We start from the raw sequence: 25,621 nt of genomic DNA, 5'->3' as shown, positions 1-25,621 counted from the left end.
GAGAGAAGCATACCTCCTAAGGCGACAAGTCAGGCTAACCCGTCTACCAAGAGGAAGCCATCAGATAAGGTAGACCATTTACCGAAGAAGCTCAAGGTGGCGACGAAGGCTATCATTGAAACCGCTGCCAAGCTGCCCCCAAACATGGTCCGGGGAGGGGGAAGGGCCTGATGACAGGTGCTGACCCCGTCACAGAGAAACGCCCCATCCTCTTTTATGAGGACTCAAGGTATGCGCTCAAGCAGCTGTCGTCCATCATTCAGGACGACGACTATGAAGACTTGGGCAATCATGCCACTGAGGCCATGGGGGAGATTGGCCTTTTCAGTTTGGTACAGGTATGTTTATCCATCCCTTTTCCTCCGTCCATTACTGTTGTCTTCTTGTTTTAACATTTATTTTTGATTCTTACAGGAGGTCGTCATGATGAAAGGTCTCATGGACCGATGTATGTCCCACGAGACAGTGATTACCCATCTAAGGGAGAAGGTGGAGGCAAGAGATGCAGAACTGAGGGAGCTGACGGCCTGGAAGGACGTCCAAGTGACCATACTTGATTATACAAAGCAACTCTTGAAGGAGTTAGAGGCACAGGTTGAGGCGCTGAAGAAGATTCTCCAGGATAAGAAGGCAAAGATCTCGGAAGCAAAGCGTCACCTCCATCAGGCTAAGGAGGATGCAGTGCAAGAGTACCGTGACTCTAACACCCTCTTGAAGGAGCTTGGTGGCTCTTTTGCTGACGGTTTTGATGACTACTTCCATCAGGTCAAAGCCTCCTTCCCTGACTTGGATCTTTCTCACGTCTCTATCGACGCCCAAGCTTAGACTCTTGCCCAGCCCGTCTACTCCAAAGGAACTGACAAGCTCTTCGCCAATGAGACCAATCCCGACCCTCAAGGTGATGGGGGTGTTGTTCAGGCTAACCAGGAAAAATCCGTGGAGGATGCTACCCGTCACCTTGAAGGGGATCAAACCATAGAGGAGAAGGCTGAAGATACCCCTGCCACCCAGTCGTAGATTTTTTATTTTTTATTTGTAAATTTCTAGCTTTTGATTTTTTTGAGAGAACTGTACCCATTTTGTTCCGTCGACTCAAGATATAAACATTCTACTTTTTGTGGGATTTTTTATTAATTATCTTTATTTATTCATCGCTTATTTATGTTTCCAAAGGCATGTTCTTACTAATTTAAGGAACTATTTATTCGAGAATTTTAATATACTCATCCATCTATTTACTTGTGGACTTTACAATATTTATGTTACTTCAATGATGTGGGCCCGTCCTATATTGACTTTTTATCATCCTTCAAGACGAACCCATCCACTTTGTGAATTCATAATTTTGACTCACCCTTGTGATGAAACCGTCCACTTAAGGACTACAACTTGTACTTATCGCTTTGGGCGAATCCTGTCCATTTATGGACTCTATATTATTTTTGATCACCCCTTAGGATGAACCCGTCCACTTATGGACTAATTTTTAGCTCACTCTTTGGTGAACCCATCCACTTGTGGATTTTATATAATCTTTGATCACCCATTAGGATGAACCCGTCCACTTATGTACTAATTTTCTGCTCACTCTTTGGTGAGACCGTCCTCTTATGTACTAATTTTCTGCTCACTCTTTGGTGAACCCATCCTCTTGTGGACTTGATATAATCTTAAATCACCCCTACGGATGAACCCGTCTATTGTGGACTTTATATAATCTTTGATCACCCCTTAAAATGAACTCGTCCATTTATGGACTAATTTTTGCTCACTCTTTGGTGAACCCGTCCTCTTATGGACTTGATATAATCTTAAATATTCCTTTAGGATGAACCCGTCCATTGTGGACTTTATGTAATCTTTGATCACCTCTTAGGATGAACCCGTCCACTGTGGACTTAATATAATCTTTGATCACCCATTAGGATGAACCCATCCAATTATGGACTTTATATAATCTTTGATCACCCCTTAGGATGAACCGTCCATTGTGGACTTTATATAATGATAATGTAGAAAATGTAGATAGCATACACATGGCATTTCTAAATAACTCCTCTTATTATGATAAATATGCACGTAGAAATTGTCTTTTGGAAAACGAAAAAGCTGCCATTTAGGCTTAAAAGAAATTGTAGATAATAAATATTTAACTAAAAAGAAATAAAATGGAAATGAGGAGTATTGTTGTTCGTGCTATTGACTAAAGTGTTCTCTAACCCACCAAACACCACATTATAGTGCAAAAGATCTCACGAAAGGAACTCTATAAATCAATGCCTCAAACAACCATACATGCAATTCTTGAAATATAGAATTTTCAACAATGATGATGCCAAAAATTATCAATAAGTCACACAGTCCTCACGTGCTCAATACAACACCTGTACAACACAAAACAAGAAGACCTTAGGAGAGTACCGGTGTGGTACTAGCCAAAGACCCTCCGAAGGTTAAGTTAGAAAGCTTTTCACAACGCTAGAGTGCCAGAGCTAGAATGAATTATGCGTATTTTATTTTCTGAGGGCTTTGGGTTTTTATAGTAGTGTAAAACTGACTCTATTTCTTAGCCGGAAAGATCTTTCCTTGTAGAGAAGATCCTAATAAATGTACTTATTTTACGGGATTCTTTCCATATAAGGTCCCCATTGACTAAAGGCTATCGTGGGGTGCAAGGTATTCCCATTTAAGGTTCCTTGGAGTCTACCTAAGCCATGTGAGTGCCATGTGGCTTTGGTGTCCGTCAGCCTTAGGCTCAAGAACCCAAAATCCGTCATATAAAGGGACTATCCGTCCATTATGGAGAGGGGTCCACCCGTCATATGGTCTATCCGTCCATTGCACCATTTGCTGCCTTGCTCTTGACGGCTCATTAATTTAGTACCATTTTATCCCCATCAAAAAAAAAAAAAAAAAAAAATTTGTTAGGTTCTAAAGACTTAGGAACTAATGTATTTAAAACTCTAATGTGTAATGTTGTCAAACCATGATCAAAACAGTTGTTAGTCCTGTTTAGACTTGCTAAAAGTACGTGTGTTGTACGTAAAGTTGGAATCGAATGGCTGCAGAAGTATTAGTGACTTTCGGCCTGGCTTAATTGATCGAAGCTTAGACTCAATCAATCGAATCTCGAGCAGAATGTTTTTTCTGCAGATTTTTCCCACTCAGCCCTAGCCTATTAAAACGTGTAGGGTTTTATGTTTTGCCCTATGTATAAAAGGCAAACCCTAGCCACGTTTTTGAGGTTGATCTATTTGCTGTGTGTGTAAATCTCTTGTGAGATCTAGAGGTGATTGCCTTCACACATGCTTAGGATTATCAAGAAAGAGATTTCATTGAGAGCTTGATGATCATTCAGTTACTGCACTAAAAAGCTTAAAGAAACACAAGCGGGTGTGCTTGTACTTGCTGGAGAATCCAAGAAAGAAGGAGTCCGTGGTCTCGAAGCTTGCACGTGATCATGTCAGTAAGTTTCTACTGGTGGGTAGCAATAGGATGTTAGTGGTCTAAGTCCTATTGTAAAACTTCGATTCTTTCATAGTGGATTCAAGTTTACCTTGAGGATAGCTAGGTTAAATCCTCCCCAGGTTTTTACCGGTGTGGTTTCCTGGGTCATCATATCATTGTGTTATTTATATTTCCGCTGCTATGCATGATAAGATTGTTTGATTGTGATAACCTAGATCTGGAATTTGGACTAAGTAATAACTTGGCTAATTAACTAGGTTAATTCAATTGTTTTTTTAAGGGGTCTAAAAACATACAAAAATGGTTACTTAAAAAATGTTGAAGCAAGATTTATTAAAGAATATAAATTTTGGATAAGTTTGTAGGACCAAAATAATGCCCTCCAAAATTTAAAAAGTCAATTATAAAAACAAATAGTGCAAACAAAAAAATAAGGATGATATAAAAAAAAAAAAACTAAACTAAATAAATCCCACACTCACATCACATCCAAAAGAGGTGGGATTGTTTATGGCAGCCTAAGCTTACAGTCCACAACAAAAAGAAAAAAGAGATACACGAACAGAGCATTTGCAAGCAGAAAAAAGAAAAGAAAAGGAGAGAGTGAAAAAAAAAGGAGAGAGCAAGTGAAGAGGAGGAGCATGCAGCAATAGATTTATATATGAGATTTTATTAGTCCCTTTCTTCTATAAATTTCTTTCTATCTCTCTTCCTTAAAACTGAATTTTTGTTTGGTAAAACAAATAGAGTGAGATTTCATGAGTTGTTCTTAACTCCATATATGAAACTTGAAGTTCTACAAATCAAACAAACAAATAAAGTCTTTGACTTTACCACTTTGAATCAAAGTTATGGAATCCTTGATTCTACCATTATATGGAGTCCTTGACTTTACCAATTTAAAAATTGGAGTCTTCGACTCTCCTCCATTTAAACAAGTTGATGGAATCTTTAGTTCCACCATTATACTTAGTAATTCCACCAATTAAACAATTTGGAATTATTGATTCTACCAATTTAAAATAATACACTTAATGGAGTCCTTGACTCCTAAAATTATTTTAAATAAAGTGGGGTTTTTAATTCCTTCAAATTCCAATATGACTAATTCTTTAAGATTCCTAATTCCTTAAACAAAATTGGAGTTTCCAATTCACAAAATAAAATGACCATAAAATTGATATGAGGAAATTTTTTGATTCCCAATTTCTAAAACATGTTCGTAAAAATAAAATTGCTTCAAAGGAGTTTTCTTTCCCTTAATTAAATTTGAAAACTTCAATCAAAATATCATTGCTTGTTAAAACTCCTACAAAGAAACAAATGAAAGAATGGGAAATTTACTCGGACATTCAATTTCTTAAAAAGAGAATCTTTGGTTCAAAATCCATAAAAACATGGGTCCTTGACTTATCTTTGAGATTAAAATAAATTATCTCACCCAAAACAAAATTAAGTCAATACTCAATTACATACCAAGTATTTGACTTAAATGTCCATCATTTATATTGGACAAAATCATGTTTGAAGATTTTAAATCTAAAACCTCAATTTAAGAACAATGAATTAGCTTGATCCCCACCAAGGGTGCGTAGGCAAACTAAATAAATTATTAGGTGCAACCACAAATGAATAAAAACACATATCCCTCCAAACATAAAAATAAATAAACTTATGTACAAAAGCAACATGGTTGGAATCAAAGGGTCTTCTCTTGAAACAAGAGATTATAACTAAGAAATACGTTATCTTAAATGGGCACAAATTTATGGAACTACGAAGCTTTTCATGAGGTTGTTGCTGTGGGTTTTAGCCCCGAAAAAACCCAGCAATTATGGCATGGTTGAAAGCTTTAAAAAACCATCCATTGATGAAGGAAATGCTCCCATCTCATGACAAGTTGGTTGCTGAGATGAGAGGAAAGTATTTGGGCCGATCTCCTTGAGTTTGATGCTTAGGCTAAAGGAAATCCAATCATATACTAGCTACTTAAATAAAAGCAGGGGCGGCTATACGTTATATTTAGGGGTTCAAATGAACCTCCTGACTTGGAAATTAAAAAATATTATATATATACAAATATTTCTTTTATTAGTTTGATTTACACTTAAAAGTATTTTTCACCTCTAATCATAGCCCAATCCAAAATCAAGTAACAACACAGATCAACCAATCTCAAAACCAAAAACAATACAGAATACTCTTACTTTCTCTCTTTGATTTGATTTCTAATCTCATTCTCATGAATCTCATCTCATCTTTTTTTTTTAACTATCTAAATTAGTATCTCTCTTTATTATAAATTTATATTATATATGTGTGTAATATTGATTGTATGCGTTATTTATTTATTTTGTCATAATATTATTTGTGTGAATTGTAATGTGTGTGAATGTGTGCCTGTATATTATAAATATAATATAACTTTATATAATTTAATAATTAGAAAATACAGAGAGTTTATTACATGTGTGTATATTGTTTAAAAAAAAACAAAAAAAAAAATAAAAACAAATGATCTTTCAAGTATTTGATTGGTTAAGTAGACACTTAGTATATTATTTATGTATAAATGAATGTGGCTATATGGGTCAATAATTAATACAATGCCAATGGATTTAGTTTAACTATTTTATATAAAAACAATGAAATATTTTTTATAAAAAAAATGAAAAATAGGAAATAACAATCGAATAAAAATAAAAATGTTATACAAACTTAAGAAAATAAAATGGTCACACTTATTCACATTAATAATAGATAATGACAATTAATAATGAACTATCATGTAACTATTTCAGAACATAAAAACTCTTAAAAGGAAATTGTAAAACTTCATATATTTCTTTTATTATAAAATAAAAAATAAAAACTTCATGTATTTGCATATTTTTGTTGATAATTCGATAAATTCAAATTATGTTTTTATTAATTTAAGTTTCTTAATGATACCCTTTGAAAAACAATTCTGGGGCCGCCACTGAATAAAAGGGATATGAATATCCTATGGTGTTTATCAAATAATGGATATATAAAAAAGCCACTTATTATTGTATAATTTTTTTTAATGAATAAAAAACTTTATATGCAAGAAAAAATGTAAAGCTATATATACAAAAGAACATACTTCACTTTTGATAACAAACTCAAAACAAGAGGGATAGTTACCCAAATCAAAAGAGCCAAAAACATTACACTTAAGATACCATTTAGCTAAAGTATGAGCTACTACATTAGCTAAATTCTTGGAATCATCATTTCATCATTAACTATATAAACTTGCAGTGTATTTCAATGGATAGTTTAGTAATAATGACATTTTTTTTTTTTTTGGGTAGCCATATTTGTGACATGAATTCACGTCCCCTCCCCCAGACATGGCAAAACGAGCGGGTCAGGTCAGTTTGGGTCGGGTCAATCGGGTTTACGGGTCAAACAGGTTGCAGGTCAAAACGGGTCATTTTTAAACGGGTCAATCAGGTTGCGAGTCGGGTCGGGTCTACCCGTATTTTTTAAACAAGTTTTTTTTTTTTTTTTTTTCAATTACAAAAACAAATCACTGACAACCTGTTTAGAGAGAATAAATAAAATCAATTAAGCAAATGAATTGCACTTAATGCCACTTGTTAATATCCTTCCCATTCTGATAGTTTTGAGCGTGACAAAAATTATTTATAGTCATAAATTTATGATGGAAAAAATCTTCAATGTTAATAGTTCACTGTCAAAATGCATATAATTACAAGTTTACATCTTCAAAAAGTGATAGATCTTAAAACAAACAAAACAAGTAAGTTAGCAAAGTAGCAAGTTATCAGTCTTCTTAAATGCATATGTTCCTGTTGCATTTAAAATAATAGTAAAGTTAGATTACTTAGAAAGATAAAATAAACAAAAAAAAAAAGATTTAAAAATAAACATAACATATTAAGTAAAGAGGAATTAATAAATATTTTATAAGAATTACACCTCAATCTCAATCTACTCAATGTTAGTAGCAGATTCAGCACTGCAAATATTCATACTTGTAAATGGTAGCTCAACTGAATGAGATTTTTTTTTTTAATGGTTGTTTGACTCTTGACAGCCTTGGCCCTTGCCTCGTGTAACATGTGTGGTCTAATCGTGTAACGTGTGAAGGCCGAAGCTAGGCCTTTTTTTTTTCTTTTTTCTTTTTTTCTTTTTTTTTTATTATTTTATGGAAAGCAATGCACTGAAGCTAGGCTAGCTAGCTTTTGACTTTTGATGAATCAAATAGTCATTTTTTATAATATATAATATATTGATTATAAGTTTTGGTACTTTTTGTTCTATGCACTTAGTATCATGACGTAATTTAAATATTTTTTTAGTGAATTTTTTTAACGGGTCAAGTCATGGATTATTCGGGTTGGGTCGGGACAAGTTGACTCGCAAAAAAAATGGATCGGGTCACAAGTCAACCCGTTTTTGTTTCGGGTCAAAAAAATCGAGTTCAGATCAAGTATTTTTCGAGTCGGGTCAGAAAATTCTGACCCGTATTAGCATGGCATTGAACATGTGTGGTCCAAAATATAAATAAACATTCCTACTTTGGAGCACTCCATATGGCTGAGTGGAAATAGTGGACTCAATGAATAGCTTGGACAAAGGGCCAAAGGCCAATAATCTTGCGTAAGCCTATACGTATTTCCTGCTTCTTTATCTAATTATAAAAACTGTAACACTTCAGCAAAAAATAAATAAATAAAAACTGTAACACATGGATCCTAGATCTCTAATGGGTCAACCTCATCGATTTCCTGGTCAGCTTCCTCAACCAAATAGACAAAACTTGTTGACCAAAAAGATGAAGATGATTGGAAGAAATTTCTCATATGAACTCTATAAATTAAGGCTTTTCAGTCTAAAGGAAAGCCAACTTAGAGAGAGAGAATGGAGGAGAAGCAAGGTGAAGTTGTCTTGTTTGGAACATGGGCCAGTAATCCCTGCACTAGAGTTGTGCTAGCCCTCAAACTAAAAGGCATACCCTATGAGTATGTGGAGGAAGATTTGAAAAACAAAAGTGAGTTGCTCCTTCGCCACAATCCAGTCTACAAGAAAGTACCTGTACTGGTTCACAATGGGAAATCCATTGCTGAGTCACTAATTATTCTTGAATACATAGAAGAGTGCTGGAATACCACCCCAAAACTATTGCCTGAGGATCCTCACCAAAGAGCAAAAGTCCGTTTTTGGGCCAATTATTACGATCAAAAGGTGGGTTTTTTCTCTCTCTCTCACACACACACAATTTCAATGCTAGTGTTTTTTTTTTTTTTTTGAGGATAAATGGCTGATGCTATAGTGTATTGAACACGATATGAATATGATATATGTTCAAAATTGGTTTAGTGTTGATCTTGTATCCCATCCAGTGCACTAAAACATTAGATGGAGACCTTGCCCCTTTGGTTAACTAATTCTATAAAGATAAAATAAACAAACATTTGTCCTCTCCTATTTGTTGATTTGCTACTTCAACCAATTATGTAGCACTAGATGATATCCCACGCGATGCGCAGACTACTTTATAATTTCATTTGAAATCATTTTTATGTTTATTAAAATCTACATATAATACTAAATACTTCTTTTTTTGTATAATATTTATATTTGCCCACAATATTTTTAATTTTGAAACTTAATTTTCTTAATTCATATTTTCTTAAAAAAAAAAATGTATAACACTATAAGATTATAATATATTATAATATTTACTGTTAAAAGTAGATTTCATTTTTCAAATTGATTAAATGATTTTGAAATTTGCAAATAAGAATTTAAAGAATATAACATTTTTATATCCTAAAATTACATAAATTTCAGCAACCTACAAAACACTTTCTCAACCACTCTATTCTCAGAACCAAATATGGAGACCTTGATCACAAATACCCAATTAATTATCTCAATGAAATTAAGGAAATCATTTTAAAGTATCAACATAAAGAGAACGTGATTAAACAAAGAGAAATTTGCTAAAAACACATTCATTGATCAAAATTCACTTGTCTTTAGTTGGGCTTTCGTATCCTTAAAAAATAAAGCGAAAAACACTTTTAAATCACCATAGATTTTTTTTTTTTTTTTTTTATCACTATGGCTCATATAGCACAAAATAGCAGTAAAATAAACTCACAAAGAAACCTACAAATTATAAATTCTAACACAAAATTTTAAAACAAATAGCTAACTTCATAGATAATCAATTAGAATGTTTCTTTTTCTTTTTCTTTAGTTCAAAAAAAAACATTTATAACTTTCCCAAACCAAAATCTCAAATCCCCAAAAACTCCAAGCGAATCGTAATCTTTACAAAATCTACAATGTCTGACCTCAACATCAAAACCGTAAGCTACCATCACTGAATAAAAAGCGCAAGCCCCCTTCTTTGGTTATAGCCTACTCATATAGGTTACGATCAAATGATACTACAACGTTGGAGTTATGTAGGTGTTATTGAAAGGTTGAAAGTAAATGACATCGTTTTTTTCTAAGTATACTTGAGATGGGATAATATGAAAGGCTACGGACATATGTATATAAAGGAGTAGAAGTGAAAAGGGTGAATGGAAATGCAAAGAGTTTTTTGTATGTGTGAGAGATAAAAAGTCTTGAAACATTGAACCAAATGAAAGAAATAGTAGTCTTAAAAGATTGAATAAATAATGTAACAAAAATAGTTTTGAAATATTGAACCAAAGGAAATAAAAAGTCTCTACTTTAAAATTTGTTCTTATCTTTATTATGGCTTAAGAGTATTTCAATTCTTTATATATATATATATATATATATATATATTGATGATTTGTGTGCTCTTTCAAATGAGATCTTTGTTTATATATATATATATATATATATATATTGATGATTTGTGTGCAAACACTAATAAAAGCATTTTGGTGTCATTAGGTTGTGCCAATCTTCTACATCATCTTCGGGGCCAAAGGCAAGGAGGAAAAAGAGAAAGCCATTGAAGACTTGAGCCAAGTGCTTAAGGTGTTTGAAGAAGGTATTGAAAAGGATTTTCCGGGGCAGAACCCATTCTTCAATGGCGAGAGCTTAGGGTATCTTGGTATCGCTATTGGCTCACTTGGATGCAACTACAAAGCCATTCATGAGGCCATCGGTGCGGAACTCATATCAGAAAAGAACCCAAAGTTTCTCTCATGGGTCAATGCAATGAAGATCTGCCCTCTGATGGAGGAGACACTACCGCCTCATGACAAATTGGTTGCCAGGCTCAGAGTCCATCTTGCATCTACTCAAGCTTAATATTGAAGAGGAAAGACAGGCTTACCATGTATCAAGCTCTGATTGATGATGGTTGTACCTTTTAATTGTTAGAAATAAATCCTCTGTCTCTTTGCCAAAAAAATTAATGTAAGCAGAACTATGGTGCTACTGTTTGGTTTCTATAAAGGGTTGGCTGAGTGTTTTGTTTCTACTGTTCAATGCTTAAAACTCGCATATGTTAGAAAGATTTCCATTAAAGTTAGAAATTGCAGCTTGTTAAAATTGCAGAGGGAGAAGAGACTTTTCTCAAGGATGCCATTCAATAGTCATTGTGATTGTATGGCTGTAGGATTTTTCTTAAGCTAGAAATCAGTGTATATCCAGCATATAGCCCTTCTTAACATTCCAAGCAATTATCAACTCACAATGTTCCCAGACTTTAAGGGCTGACCAAGGAAACCGTCCAAGGAAGTCAATCTCATAGGAAGCTGTACCGATTTGGCCAGTAGAACTATATATTTTAATACCGGTGTACCGTTTCCAGTTTATCGCTATTTAAAATATATTTATATTATTTGTATATATTTTTAAAATAAATAAATAAATAAATATTATTTGTATACTTACAACTTTAATTATTTGGTCAAAGTTAATTTGTTAAGCTATTAAACTTGTTAAGCTTTTAAGAGCACTAGCATTGGGGTGTGTAAACACCTTTCAGTTGCTATTTTACAACCTAAACCACCCATAATCCACTCCATCCGGGTTTGTAAACTTAAAAAAATATGCAACCTTACCATTCATAAGTTGTAAAAAATATATATTATTTTAATATGTGATTGTGTGTGAAGAAAAAAAGTAAGTAGGGAAAAAGAGAGAGAATAATACTTTTTATTATTTTATTAGGTAGTTTATATTATTTTTATTAGGTTGTATGTAAAAATAAAAACTGAGATGTAAGGTGAGTTGTAAAATGGGTTGGTAAAATAGATAAAATAGTGTTTGAAAATATAAAATAGATTTTTTTTTTTTTTTGCATTCCCGAATGCTAATGCTGTAAGTTTAATATAAAAAATATGAACAAAGATAAAAGTATAAGGCAAAAAAAAAGAAAATAAAAAAGGAGTAGTAGGTGAGAAATGAGATATTATGTAAGAGGGAGTTGGTAGACAAAGAATAAATAATTAGAAAAACTAAAATGGTGGGTGATAAAACCAAGGAACACAAATTTTTTTTCATCTTTCAAGTATCTTTTGTTAGCTTTTTACTCCACACACGTTAACTTACTAATTAACCCAACTTCCCATTTCACACAATTTAGAGGCCGTTTGGTAACGTTGTTCTAGTGATGTTGTTTGTATTTTTTGGAAATACGTATGAGTGAAAAAGTGTGTAAAAATACGTATAATGTCGTTTAAAAACTGAAAAGTGTTAGTTAAAATGCCATACCAAACGGCCCCTTAAACTTCCAGGACTCTCTCTATTGCACGTGAATTGCTATATTTCTCTTCCCACCGCACATACTTTTAGATTTTTCTCTCCAACATGGGACTATTTCCCTTCCATTAGCCAAAACATGTTTTCAAATTTGATCTCTCTCCCTCTTTCTTAGATCAGGCATTCAACTCCGTTTCACTGCTTCAATGTCGGTGCCGCTGTTCATTTCTAGCCAGATTCGCTATCACCAGTGTGAGGCCAAGATGAAGAGATCCCAAATTGGTGTGAGGAGGAGAATTTTCGGGTTACTATGTGTGTTAAATCGACCTCTTTTTCTTTCTTTCTTTTTTTGGGTCTAGTATCTAATTTTTGGCCAAAACCTAGTATACATCCCGGTACATCCAAAACAGGTCTTGTACAGTCGGTATTTAAACTGGTACAAAATACCAACATTTCTATACTAGTGTATGCACTGGTATGAGATATACTGGCCAGTATGGTACGAAATTGTCTTCCTTGAGGCCAACCCTACAGATGTTAAGGACAACGAAGTGCTTGCTAAAATGAACAAGTATGCTAAATAAAATTACTTTTTTTTTTCTTTTATTGCCCAAAATTCCAAAGTTTACAGAAATAGCTTCTACAATTCTACTAGTCCCCTACAACTAAAATCCATCCTCATCTTTTACACACCTAATTACGATTGAATTTGTACTTCAAAACCAAGCACCACTCATTGAAAATTTGCAACATAACTCACATCAGTGAGGAATTGTACCTAAAGTAAATAATTGTTTGAGTGAGAGGAGAGATAGCCTTTGGGAGTATGGTTGTGGCATCACACATTGGAAATCATCAGGCAGAGGTGATTGAAAAACATTAACTGTAAATGGCAAATCAATGCCTATGAAGCATCGGAGCCAGACATTCTAAAAAATTTTAAGTGTAAGTAGAACTATGATGCTACTGTTTGGTTTCTATAAAGGGTTGTCTATGTGTTTTGTTTCTACTGTTTACTTCTTAAAATAGAGTTGGCGAAAATGTAAACTAGAACAAATGAAAAAAGTTGGCTAAAATCCGTTTTACACTCCAAATTTGTGGTTGCTTCTAAATCCACAGAGTTTGATGTATGTTTAATTGGAAGAAAACAAGCTAGCGGACCAATATGATAGGTGATATCTAATAAGGAAAGTTAACTAATTGTAAGTTTAACTAAAAGAAAACAACCTAGATGACCATTATATTGGTGATACTTAATAAGGAAAGTTAACAAGTTGTTAGAAAAATTCTCATCACAACACTAGAAGATTGAAGATTAGACATGGAACAGAGGAAGGGTTCAAGCAAACCCAAGTATACTGTCAAAATATGTTGGGCATCTACTTGGGTCCTTTCTTTTAAGTCAAGTATAACCCAGGTGCAAGCCCACTCCAGGACATTGCAATTTGAGTTTAATCATGGATAACTTCGGATTGTTAGCCCAGTTAAAGTGGAGGCCCAGTTTTTTTTTTTTTTTTCTTTCTTTCTTTTGTTTTTAGTGAGTGGAATTCCCTCTATCATTGTCCTACACAAACTAGATAATTATATATAGGAAGATATCACAATCTGATCTGTTGAATAAGGATTTAATTTGGGTACACTGGACTAGTTGGGTTAATGATATGTGGCCAAAAGTAAACACGTGTCACCATTGTGATAGGTCTAATGCAACTGGACACTTGACTCAAGCTTTGCCCATTAAATTAAAGATTAAAATCTAAGATCTTATGGATTACCTAAACCTAAAAACTATTTGATCAATCCTTTAAGGATGTAGGCCAAAAGTGTTTGTTACGAAACATGTAAGTCATTGTACATGTAACATAGTTCTTATGCCCTTTCTTAATTTCTTGTCGCCCAAGAAGACACAGGTCGCTATCATGCTAGGCCAATTTTCTTATCCCATATTTTACCATTAAAATCTTGAACTATGTACAAATTCTTTGAATTCTTCTCCAAGATTTTGATCAAGAAACATCTAATCCAACTCTAATAAAATTTCAAATCTTTCCATTATCACCATTGACTAAAGTGTTCTCTGACCCACCAAACACCACAATATAGTGCAAAAGATCTCACAAAAGGAACTCTATAAATCAATGCCTCAAACAGCCATACATGCAATTCTTGAAATATGAAATTTTCAACAACAAAAAAGAAAATGGTTACTTAAAAAATGTTGAAGCAAGATTTATTAAAGAATATAAATTTTGGACAAGTTTGTAGGACCATAAAAATGCCCTCCAAAATTAAAAAATTCAATTATAAAAACAAATAGTGCTAACAAAAAAATAAATAAATAAGGATGATATAAAAAGAAAAAAAAATACTAAATAAATCCCACACACAAATCATGTGCAAAAGATGTGGGGTTGTTTATGGCAGCCTAAGCTTACAGTCCACACCAAAAAGAAAAAACTCAAAAAGAGATACACGGACAGAGTATTTGCAAGCAGAAAAAAGAAAAGAAAAGAAGAGAGCGAAAAAAGAAAAGAAAAGAAAAGGAGAGAGCAAGTGAAGAGGAGGAGCACACAGCAATAGGTTTATATATGAGATTTTATTAGTCCCTTTCTTCTCTAAATTTCTCTCTATCCCTCTTCCTTAAAACTGAATTTTTGTTTGGTAAAACAAATCAAGTGAAATTTCATGAGAAGTTCTTAACTCCATATATGAAACTTGAAGTTCTACAAATCAAACAAACAAATAAAGTTTTTGACTTTACCACTTTGAATCAAATTTATGGAATCCTTGATTCTACCATTATATGGAGTCCTTGACTTTACCAGTTTAAAAATTGGAGTCTTCGACTCCCCTCCATTTAAACAAGTTGATGGAATCTTTGGTTCCACCATTATACTTAGTAATTCCACCAATTAAACAATTTGGAATTATTGATTCTACCAATTTAAAATAATACACTTAATGGAGTCCTTGACTCCTAAAATTATTTTAAATAAAGTGGGGTTTTTAATTCCTTCAAAATCCAATATGACTAATTCTTAAGATTCCTAATTCCTTAATATCACCACTCTCTTTTGGTGCGGTGGTCACTTTACAAGTATAAATACTTATAAGGTGTGGGGGGCAAGGGGCCAGGTTCAAGTCTCTAGAAGATAACTTCACACACATATACACTAAATTCTATCTTGTATAAAAAAAAGTAATTAATTATTTTAATAATAATAAATTACTTATATAATAAAAATATATAAGGTGTAAAATCTATATTTTATTTTTAAAATGTTGGTAAAAGAATTTTACTTGAAGTCAATTTAGGTAATAGAGTTTAATCTAACATTTAATAAGTTACTTTAGATTTTGATAATAGAGTTTAATCTACAGTAAACAATCTTATAACAATTAATGACAATATAGACATTTTTTTTTATTACCAATCAGAACTATGATGAAGATGATTGGAAGAAATTTCTCATATGAGCTCAATAATTAAGGCTTCACGGTCTAATAGAAAGCCAACTGAGAGAGAGGAATGGAGGAGAAGGAACGTGAAGTTGTCCTGTTTGGAACATGGGCCAGCCCATACTGCACTAGAGTTGAGCTAGCCCTCAAACTGAAAGGCATATCCTATGAGTATGTGGCGGAAGATTTGACAAACAAAAGTGAGTTGTCCCTTAGCCTCAATCCAGTCCACAAGAAAGTACCTGTGCTTGTTCACATTGGGAAATCCATTGCCGAGTCACTCGTTATCCTTGAATACATAGAAGAGGGCTGGAATACCACCCCAAAACTATTGCCTGAGGATCCTTACCAAAGGGCAAAACTACGCTTTTGGGCCAACTATTATGATCAAAAGGTGAGTTCTCTCTCTCTCTCAACTCTATGAACACGAGATATGTTCAAAATCAAGCAAGTATTGATCTTGTATCCTGTCCAGTGCACTAAAACATTGGACAGAAGCGCTTTGACTCTTGGTTAACTAATTCAATAAAAATTAAATTAAATTTAAAACAAAAAATTGTATCCCCCTATTTGTTGATTTGCTCCTGCCAATTATGTAGCTTTTGTGTTCAAACACTAATAAAAGCATTTTGTGTCATCAGATTGTGCCAAGCTTCTACATCATCTTCGGGTCCAAAGACAAGGAGAGAGAGAAAGCCATTGAAGACTTGAGCCAATTGCTTAAGGTGTTTGAAGAAGGTATTGAAAAGGATTTTCCAGGGCAGTCTCCATTCTTCAATGGCGAGATCCTAGGTTATCTTGGTATCGTTATTGGCTCACATGCATGCAACTACCAAGCTGTTGATGAGGCCATTGGTGTGGTACTCATATCAGAAAAGAATCCAGAGTTTCTCTCATGGATCAATGCTCTGAAGAACTGCCCTCTGATGAGGGAGACACTACCACCTCTTGACAAATTGGTTGCCAAGTTGAGTGCTAGACTTAAGTCTACTTAAGTTTAATATTGAAGATGGTTGCACCTTTTAATTGTTTGGAATAAATCCTTGTCTCTTAGCCAAATAAAAAAAATTAAGTGTAAGCAGAACTATGATGCTACTGTTTGGTTTCTATAAAGGGTTGCCTATGTGTTTTGTTTCTACGGTATGTTCACTTCTTAACACTAGATTTGGCTCAAATGTAAACTAGAGCAAATGAAAAAAGTTGGCTAAAATGCCTTTTACACTTAAATTCGTGGTTGCTTCTAAATCCACAGAGTTTGATGTATGTTTAATTGGAAGAAAACAACCTAGCTGACCAATATGGTAGGTGATATCTAATAAGGATAGTTAACTAATTGTAAGTTTAACTGAAAGAAAACAACCTAGGTGACCATTATATAGGTAATACTTAATAAGGAAAGTTAACTAGTTGTTAGATAATTTCTCATCACAACACTAGAAGATTGAAGATGAGACATGGAACTGTGTGGAAGGGTTCAAGCAAGCCCATGTATATTATCAAAATATGTTGGACACGTACTTGGAGCCTTTGTTTTAAGTCAAGTATAAACCGGATGCAAGCCCACTCCAAGACATTGCAGTTCGAGTTTAATCATGGATAACTTTCAATTGTTAGCCCAGTTAAGGTGTAAGCCCCTTTTTTTTTTTCTTTTTCATTTTTAGCTAATGTAATCCCCTCAATCATTGTCCTACAAAAACTAGGTAATTATGAAAAGATATCATAGTCTGAACTTTTCAAAATATGTTGGGCATGTACTTGGAGCCTTTGTTTTAAGTCAAGTATAACCTGGATGCAAGCCCACTCCAAGACATTACAGTTTGAGGTTAATCATGGATAACTTTGGATTGTTAGCCCAGTTAAGGTGTAAGCCCAGATTTTTTTTTTTTTTCTTTTTTGTTTTTAGCGAGTGTAATCCCCTCAATCCTTGTCCTACACAAACTAGGTAATTATAAAAAAGATATCATGGTCTAAACTGTTCAAAAGAGACTCGGCTTAGATGCACTGGACCTATTGGGTTGATAACATATGGCTAAAAATGGACACATTTCACTATTGTGATAGGTCCAATGTAATTGAACATTAGACTCAAGTTTTGCCCATCAAATAATAAACTAAAATCTAAGATCTCATGGATTACATAAACCTAAAAACCATTTTATCAATCATTTAATAATATGAGCATATAACAATCTTCTTTTGCTCTTTCTTAATTTCTTGTCACCCAAGATGACGAAGGCTACTATGCCACATTTCTTATCCCATATTTGACTATTAAAATCTAGAACTAAATACAAATTCTTAAGAATTCTTCTCCAAGATTTTGTTCTAGGAACATCTAGTCCAACTCTAATAAGATTTTAAATCTTTCTATTGTCGCCATTGACTATAGTGCTCTCTGACCCACCAAACACCACAATTGCAAAAGATCTCACAAAAGTAACTCTATAAATCAATGCCTCAAACAGCCATACATGCATTACACACCAATATTTAAGATACAAGACAGACAGACAGACAGAGAGAGAGAGAGAGAGATCATAATGGAGAAGCAAAATGAAGTTGTTCTGTTTGGCACATGGGCCAGCGCCTTCTGCAAGAGAGTTGAGTTAGCCCTTAAAATCAAGGGCATACCTTATGAGTACGTAGAAGAAGATCTAACAAATAAAAGTGAGTCTCTCCTCCACTACAACCCTGTCCACAAGAAGGTACCTGTACTTGTTCACAATGGCAAACCCATTTCTGAGTCACTTGTAATCCTCGAATACATAGATGAGTGCTGGAATAACACACCAAAACTACTGCCAGAGGATCCTTACCAAAGGGCTAAAGTTCGCTTTTGGGTCAACTTTGTTGATCACCAGGTGGGTAGTACCTAATTACTTATGCTATTACTTTTTTTTTATAAAAAATAATAAGTAGCACTAGAGTCTATATATTTGTCATTTAAAAAAATTGTAAAATCATTTGTTTAAACTTCAATTTGTCCATATAGAAGTTTAGAACTATATATTAATAGACTTTTAACAAATAGGAAATTATCAACAAAAGAAAAAATTGTATCCCACCGCATGCCTAATTAATTATGATATCTTATCTAGGTATGAATATGGTGATAATAACTCTACTTTAAAAATAAAAAAATAAAAACAAACAAACAAAATATAAACAAATATCTAAAAAAAAAAAAAGGGAAGTGAACGAAATTTATAAATAATATATATTCCAATCATTTTCCTCTTTCAACCCTCCTCCTCTCTGTTCCCTCCCTCTCCTTCTGTTCCAAACATATTCTGAATAAGAATAAAAAGTCTCAAGTCATCCTTAAATGAAGAAAGTATTTCACATATCAAATATATGCATCATTTCTCACATAATGTATAGGTCCTACTCCTACACACTTGTATAACTATGGGATTTGCACGCAATAAGAGGATAAATGCACGTATATCATTACTCTGAAGGAGCCTAGCTTGTATAAATTCAACTATTATTTATTGAAAAATTGGGCTCTCTTTATGATTTTAAGTAAATGCTAATTACATGCATCCTGTTAGCAGATTATGGCAAGACTCTTACCCATCATCATGTCTAGAGGCGAAGAGAGAGAGAAAGCAATCAAAGAATTCAACGAGTTGCTAAAGGTGTTTGAAGAAGGAATCAAAAAGGATTTTCCAGAAGAATTTCCTTTCTTTGAACGCAAGTCCTTGGCATATCTTGATATTGTTGTGGGCGCACATTTTTGCAACTACGAAGCTTTTCATGAGGTTGTTGCTGTGGTTTTTAGCCCTGAAAAGAACCCAGCAATTATGGCATGGTTGGAAGCTCTAAAAAACCATCCATTGATGAAGCCACCTCATGACAAGTTGGTTGCTGAGATGAGAGGAAAGTATTTGGGCCAATCTCCTTGAGTTTGATCCTTAGGTTAAAGGAAATCCTAAATATACTAGCTACTTAAATAAAAGGGTTATGAATATCCTATGGTGTTTATCGAATAATGGATATGTAAAAAAGCCACTTCTTATTGTATATATATATATATATATATATTTTTTTTTTTTTTTAATGAATAAAAGACATTATTAACAAGTGAAAAAGTAAAACACTATAGAGGATCAAGCCTCAATCTTGATAACAAACTCAAAACAAGAGGGATAGCTACCCAAATCAAAAGAGCCAAAAACATTACACTTAATAGACCATTTAGCTAAAGTATGAGCTGCTACATTTGCTAAATTCTTGACATCGGCATTTCATTGTTACGATATAGTTTAAGTTTTAACTATACGAGCTTGTGGTGTATTTCAATTGAAAGTTTAGTAATAATGACTTTTTTTTTTTGGTAGTACTCCATATCTGTCCCCCTCCCCTACTAAATACCTATATGAACTTGTGTGATCTAAAAATAAATAAACATTCCTAGTCAAGAGCACTCCATATGGCTGAGTGGAAATTGTGGAATCAGTTAATAGCTTGGACGAAGGCCTTAGTTTACTTCCACTGCATTCACATTAGATCTTGGCTCATCTTTACTACTATAACAACAGTAATGCTGAAGCCTATACATTTTTCCTGCTTCTTTATCTAATTATAAAAAACTGTATAACACATGGATCCTAGATCTCTAATGGGTCAACCTCATCAATTTCCTGATCAGCTTCCTCAACCAAATAGAAAAAACTAGTTGACCTAAAAGATAAAGATGATTGAAAGATATTTCTCATATGAACTCATTAAATTAAGGCTTTCCAGAATCTAAAAGAAAGCCAACTGAGAGAGAGAGAATGGAGGAGAGGAAAGGTGAAGTTGTCCTGTTTGGAACATGGGCCAACGCATTCTGCACTAGAGTTGAGCTAGCCCTCAAACTAAAAGGCATACCCTATAAGTATCTGGTGGAAGATTTGACAAACAAAAGTGAGTTGTTCCTTAGCCTCAATCCAGTCCACAAGAAAGTACCTGTGCTTGTTCACAATGGGAAATCCATTGCTGAGTCACTCGTTAACCTCGAATACATAGAAGAGTGCTGGGACACTACCCCAAAACTATTGCCTGAGGATCCTTACCAAAGGGCAAAACTCTGCTTTTGGGCCAACTATTATGATCGAAAGGTGAGTTCTCTCTCTCAATTCTAATGCTCCAATGCACTAATCGCGATATGAACATGACATATGTTCAAAATCAATAGTCAAGTATTGATTTTGTATCCAGTCCAGTGCACTAAAACATTGGACAAAAGCCTTGCGTCTTGGTTAACTAATTCAATAAAAATTAAATTAAATTAAATTAAAAAAAAAATGAAAATTTGTATCCTCCTCTCTGTTGATTTGCTATACTCATACCAATAATGTAGTTTTTGTGTGAAAACACTAACAAAATCATTTTGTGTCATCAGATTGTGCCAAGCTTCTACATCATCTTCGGGTCCAAAGACAAGGAAAGAGAGAGAGCCATTGAAGACTCGAGCCAATTGCTTAAGGTGTTTGAAGAAGGTATCGAAAAGTATTTTCCAGGGCAGTCCCCATTCTTCAATAGGAAGATCCTAGGGTATCTTGGTGTCATTATTGGCTCACTTGCATGCAACTACCAAGCTGTTGATGAGGCCATTGGTGTGGTACTCATCTGAGAAAAGAACCAAAAGTTTCTCTCATGGGTCAATGCTTTGAAGAACTACCCTCTGTTGGAGGAGACACTACCACCTCATGACAAATTGGTAGCCAGGTTGAGTGTCTGGCTTAAATCTACTCAATTTTAATATTGAAGCTGAAAGAAAGGGTTACCATGCATTAAGCTCTGATTGAAGATGGTTGCACCTTTTAATTGTCTCTTAGCCAAATAAAAATTTTAAGTGTAAGCAGAACTATGATGCTACTGTTTGGTTTCTATAAAGGATTGCCTGTGTGTTTTGTTTCTACTGTATACTTCTTAAAACTAGAGTTGGCTAAAATGTAAACTAGAGCAAATGAAAAAAAGTTGGCTAAAATGCGTTTTACACTCCAAATTTGTGGTTGCTTCTAAATCCACAGAGTTTGATGTATGTTTAATTGGAAGAAAACAAGCTAGCCAACCAATATGATAGGTGATATCTAATGAGGAAAGTTAACTAATTGTAAGTTTAACTGAAAGAAAACAACCTAGATGACCATTATATTGGTGATACTTAATAAGGGAAGTTAACTAGTTAGAAAAATTCTCATCACAACACTAGAAGATTGAAGATGAGACATGGAACAGAGGAAGGGTTCAAGCAAAACCATGTATATTGTCAAAATAAGTTGGGCATCTACTTGGGTCCTTTCTTTTAAGTCAAGTATAACCCAAGTGCAAGCCCACTCCAAGACATTGCAGTTTGAGTTTAATCATGGATAACCTCGGATTGTTAGCCCAGTTAAAGTGGAGGCCCAGATTTTTTTTTTTTTTTTCTTTCTTTTGTTTTTAGTGAGTGGAATTCCCACTATCATTGTCCTACACAAACTGGATAATTATATATAGAAAGATATCACAGTCCAATCGGTTGAATAAGGACTTAGTTTGAGTACACTGGACCAATTGGGTAAATGATATGTGGCCAAAAATAAAAATGTGTCACCATTGTGATGGGTCCAATGCAATTGGACACATGACTCAAGCTTTGCCCATTAAATAATAGATTAAAATCTAAGATCTTATGGATTACCTAAACCTAAAAACTATTTGATCAATCCTTTAAGGATGCGGGCCAAAAGTGTTTGTTACGAAACATGTAAGTCATTGTACATGTAACATAGTTCTTATGCTCTTTCTTAATTTCTTGTCACCCAAGAAGACAAAGGTTGCTATCATGCTAGGCCAATTTTCTTATCCCATATTTTACCATTAAAATCTTGAAGTATGTACAAATTCTTTGACTTCTTCTCCAAAATTTTTATCAAGAAACATCTAGTCCAACTCTAATAAAATTTCAAATCTTTCCATTATCACCATTGACTAAAGTGTTCTCTGACCCACCAAACACCACAATACAGTGCAAAAGATCTCATTAAAGGAACTCTATAAATCAATGCCTCAAACAGCCATACATGCAATTCTTGAACTATGAAATTTTCAACCACAAAAAAGAAAATGGTTAATTAAAAAATGTTGAAGCAAGATTTATTAAAGAATATAAATTTTGGACAAGTTTGTAGGACCAAAAAAATGCCCTCTAAAATTAAAAAATTCAATTATAAAAACAAATAGTGCAAACAAAAAAAAAATATAGGGATGATATAAATGAAAAAAAATACTAAATAAATCCCACACTCACATCACGTGCAAAAGATGTGGGGTTGTTTATGGCAGCCTAAGCTTACAGTCCACACCAAAAAGAAAAAAGAGATACATAGGCAGAGCATTTGCAAGAAAAAAAAAAGAAAAGAAGAGAGTGAAAAAAGAAAAGAAAAGGAGAGAGCAAGTGAAGAGGAGGAGCACGCAGCAATAGGTTTATATATGAGATTTTATTAGTCCCTTTCTTCTCTAAATTTCTCTCTATACCTCTTCCTTAAAACTAAATTTTTGTTTGGTAAAACAAATAGAGTGAAGTTTCATGAGAAATTCTTAACTCCATATATGAAACTTGAAGTTCTACCAATCAAACAAACAAATAAAGTTTTTGACTTTACTACTTTGAATCAAATTTATGGAATCCTTGATTCTACCATTATATGGAGTCCTTGACTTTACCAATTTAAAAATTGGAGACTTCGATTCTCCTCCATTTAAACAAGTTGACGGAATCTTTGGGTCCACCATTATACTTAGTAATTCCACCAATTAAACAATTTGGAATTATTGATTCTACCAATTTAAAATAATACACTTAATGGAGTCCTTGACTCCTGTTGAGGTCTAAAAAAGGATCATAGTGAAGGAAGCCCAAAAGAATAAGTCAAGCCCAAAAGGAAAAATCAAGCTAAGCCCAAAGTAGCAGATGCAGGAGACCCATGAAGGAATAAAAAGGCCCAGGGGATCTTGAAGCCCAGACAAAGAAGCATCCAAAAAAGAGAACCACGGCAAGGGATAAAAAGCAAGGATCCTCAGGAACCATCAAGAGGCGCGGATCCCTTCAGGCACAAAGACAAAGGAAGACTAGGACAGCTCGAAAGAAAAAAGACAGAAGAAGAAAACAAGAAACAAAAGCAAAAAGAACGCGAACCCAGCGACCTCTCATGGCACAGACAGAAAAACCCTCGAGGAACCAGAACAGGGAAGCACAAAAAAAAGAACGATAACAAGCGGCTTTCAAGTTGGCAGAACAGGATTCCGCCCAGATGGGAAAGAAAAGGGAAAAGTGGAAAAACGCTAGAAACGGGGATGCCGAGAAGGGCATACCTCAGCACATCCCAAAGATGATGGCCAACCAGGAACTTTCAAAAGAATCAGAGCTGAAAGAAGGAAAGAATGAGAAAAAACAGAAATGGGACTTACCGAGATGATGGGAACAGGACGTGCTCTGTTTGCAAAAAGGTAAAACAGGGGAACCAACGGTTCCTCGGGAAGACCAAAAACTCCATTATAAAAGGAAGGGATGGGTTGTGAAGAAAGGGCAGGAAAAAAGAGAGAAACACAAGAAAGAAGAGATTTTCTAGAAAAACTATCAGAAAATCTGTGGTGAAGAGAAAATACTAAGGGAAAAACAAACATTGCTTCCCGGTATCCTGTAAAAGCCACTATTGCACATACTCGGATTAAACGAGAATCAAATTTTGCAAGTTTTGAAGGTTGAAATAGCCATTCAAGACTGTAATTTTTGAGCTTGATTGAACCTTGTATCACGTCCTAGTGAGCTTTCTGTAATCAAACAGATAATGTATTAATGAAACATGCTTCATATTTCCCAGGATCCCCTCAGCATTAATTTCTTATCGCTTTGCTAATCCTGTTTCTTTCCTTCTGAATTTACCTTGTTAATTTTTTGGCACTCTTCGATATCCTTGCTTGTCATTTTTTTTCAGGAGCATCCCTTGTATACCACTTGATTCTTAAACAGCTCGTTAGCTGCGGTGAGTCAAGGCCCGGTTCACCAAACCTTTTTGTTTAGACCCGGGATCCTTGGGCCTGAGTGTCACAAAAAAGTGCACACTCACAACTCCTAAAATTATTTTAAATAAAGTGGGGTTTTTAATTCCTTCAAAATCCAATATGACTAATTCTTAAGATTCCTAATTCCTTAAACAAAATTGGAGTTTCCAATTCACAAAATAAAATGAACATAAAATTGATGTGAGGAAATTTTTCGATTCCCAATTTCTAAAACATGTTCATAAAGTTAAAATTGCTTCAAAGGAGTTTTCTTTCCCTTAATTAAATTTGGAAACTTCAATCAAAATATCATTGCTTGTTAAAATTCCTACAAAGAAGCAAATGAAAGAAAGGGAAATTTACTCGGACATTCAATTTCTCAAAAAGAGAATCCTTGGTTCAAAATCCATAAAAACATAGGTCCTTGATTTATCTTTGAGATTAAAATAAATTATCTCACCCAAAACAAAATTAAGTCAATACTTAATTAAATACCAAGTCTTTGACTTAAATGTCCATCATTTATATCGGAAAAATAATATTTGAGGATTTTAAATCTAAAACCTCAATTTAAGAACTACGAATTAGCTTCATCCCCACCACCAAGGGTACGTAGGCAACCTAAATAAATTATTAGGTGCAACCACAAATGAATAAAAACACATATTCCTTCAAACATAAAAATAAATAAACTTATGTACAAACGCAATGTGGTTCAAATCAAAAAATCTTTTCTTGAAACAAAAGATTGTAACTAAGAGATACGTTGTCTTAAATGGGCACAACTTTATGGAACTACGAAGCTTTTCATGAAGTTGTTGCTGTGGTTTTTAGCCCCGAAAAGAACCCAGCAATTTTGGCATGGTTGAAAGCTCTAAAAAACCATCCATTGATGAAGGAAATGCTCCCACCTAATGACAAGTTGGTTGCTGAGATGAGAGGAAAGTATTTGGGCCAATCTCTTTAA

General features: G+C 34.0%; 4 protein-coding genes across 4 annotated transcripts; all 4 read left to right on the top strand.

Annotated features, from left to right (window-relative positions):
- The first annotated feature begins 8,366 nt into the window (after positions 1-8,366).
- Positions 8,367-10,987, top strand: LOC115981955 (glutathione S-transferase U10-like). Its single transcript, XM_031104403.1, has 2 exons — positions 8,367-8,706; positions 10,402-10,987. The coding sequence occupies exons 1-2, from the start codon at positions 8,383-8,385 to the stop codon at positions 10,762-10,764; spliced, it is 687 nt and encodes a 228-aa protein (XP_030960263.1). The 5' UTR covers positions 8,367-8,382; the 3' UTR covers positions 10,765-10,987.
- A 4,628-nt stretch (positions 10,988-15,615) lies between these two features.
- On the top strand, positions 15,616-16,759 carry LOC115981861 (glutathione S-transferase U10-like). Its single transcript, XM_031104271.1, has 2 exons — positions 15,616-16,015; positions 16,263-16,759. The coding sequence occupies exons 1-2, from the start codon at positions 15,692-15,694 to the stop codon at positions 16,614-16,616; spliced, it is 678 nt and encodes a 225-aa protein (XP_030960131.1). The 5' UTR covers positions 15,616-15,691; the 3' UTR covers positions 16,617-16,759.
- A 1,402-nt stretch (positions 16,760-18,161) lies between these two features.
- Positions 18,162-19,529, top strand: LOC115981266 (glutathione S-transferase U10-like). Its single transcript, XM_031103427.1, has 2 exons — positions 18,162-18,482; positions 19,179-19,529. Exons 1-2 carry the CDS (start codon positions 18,162-18,164, stop codon positions 19,527-19,529), a joined length of 672 nt encoding a protein of 223 aa, XP_030959287.1.
- An 873-nt stretch (positions 19,530-20,402) lies between these two features.
- On the top strand, positions 20,403-25,621 carry LOC115981265 (glutathione S-transferase U10-like). Its single transcript, XM_031103426.1, has 3 exons — positions 20,403-20,726; positions 21,011-21,224; positions 25,458-25,621. The coding sequence occupies exons 1-3, from the start codon at positions 20,403-20,405 to the stop codon at positions 25,619-25,621; spliced, it is 702 nt and encodes a 233-aa protein (XP_030959286.1).

Source organism: Quercus lobata, chromosome 3, assembly GCF_001633185.2.
Source record: "Quercus lobata isolate SW786 chromosome 3, ValleyOak3.0 Primary Assembly, whole genome shotgun sequence".
Taxonomy (NCBI): domain Eukaryota; kingdom Viridiplantae; phylum Streptophyta; class Magnoliopsida; order Fagales; family Fagaceae; genus Quercus; species Quercus lobata.
Note: the sequence above shows the minus strand (reverse complement) of the source record. Positions and strands in the feature narration are given on the sequence as shown.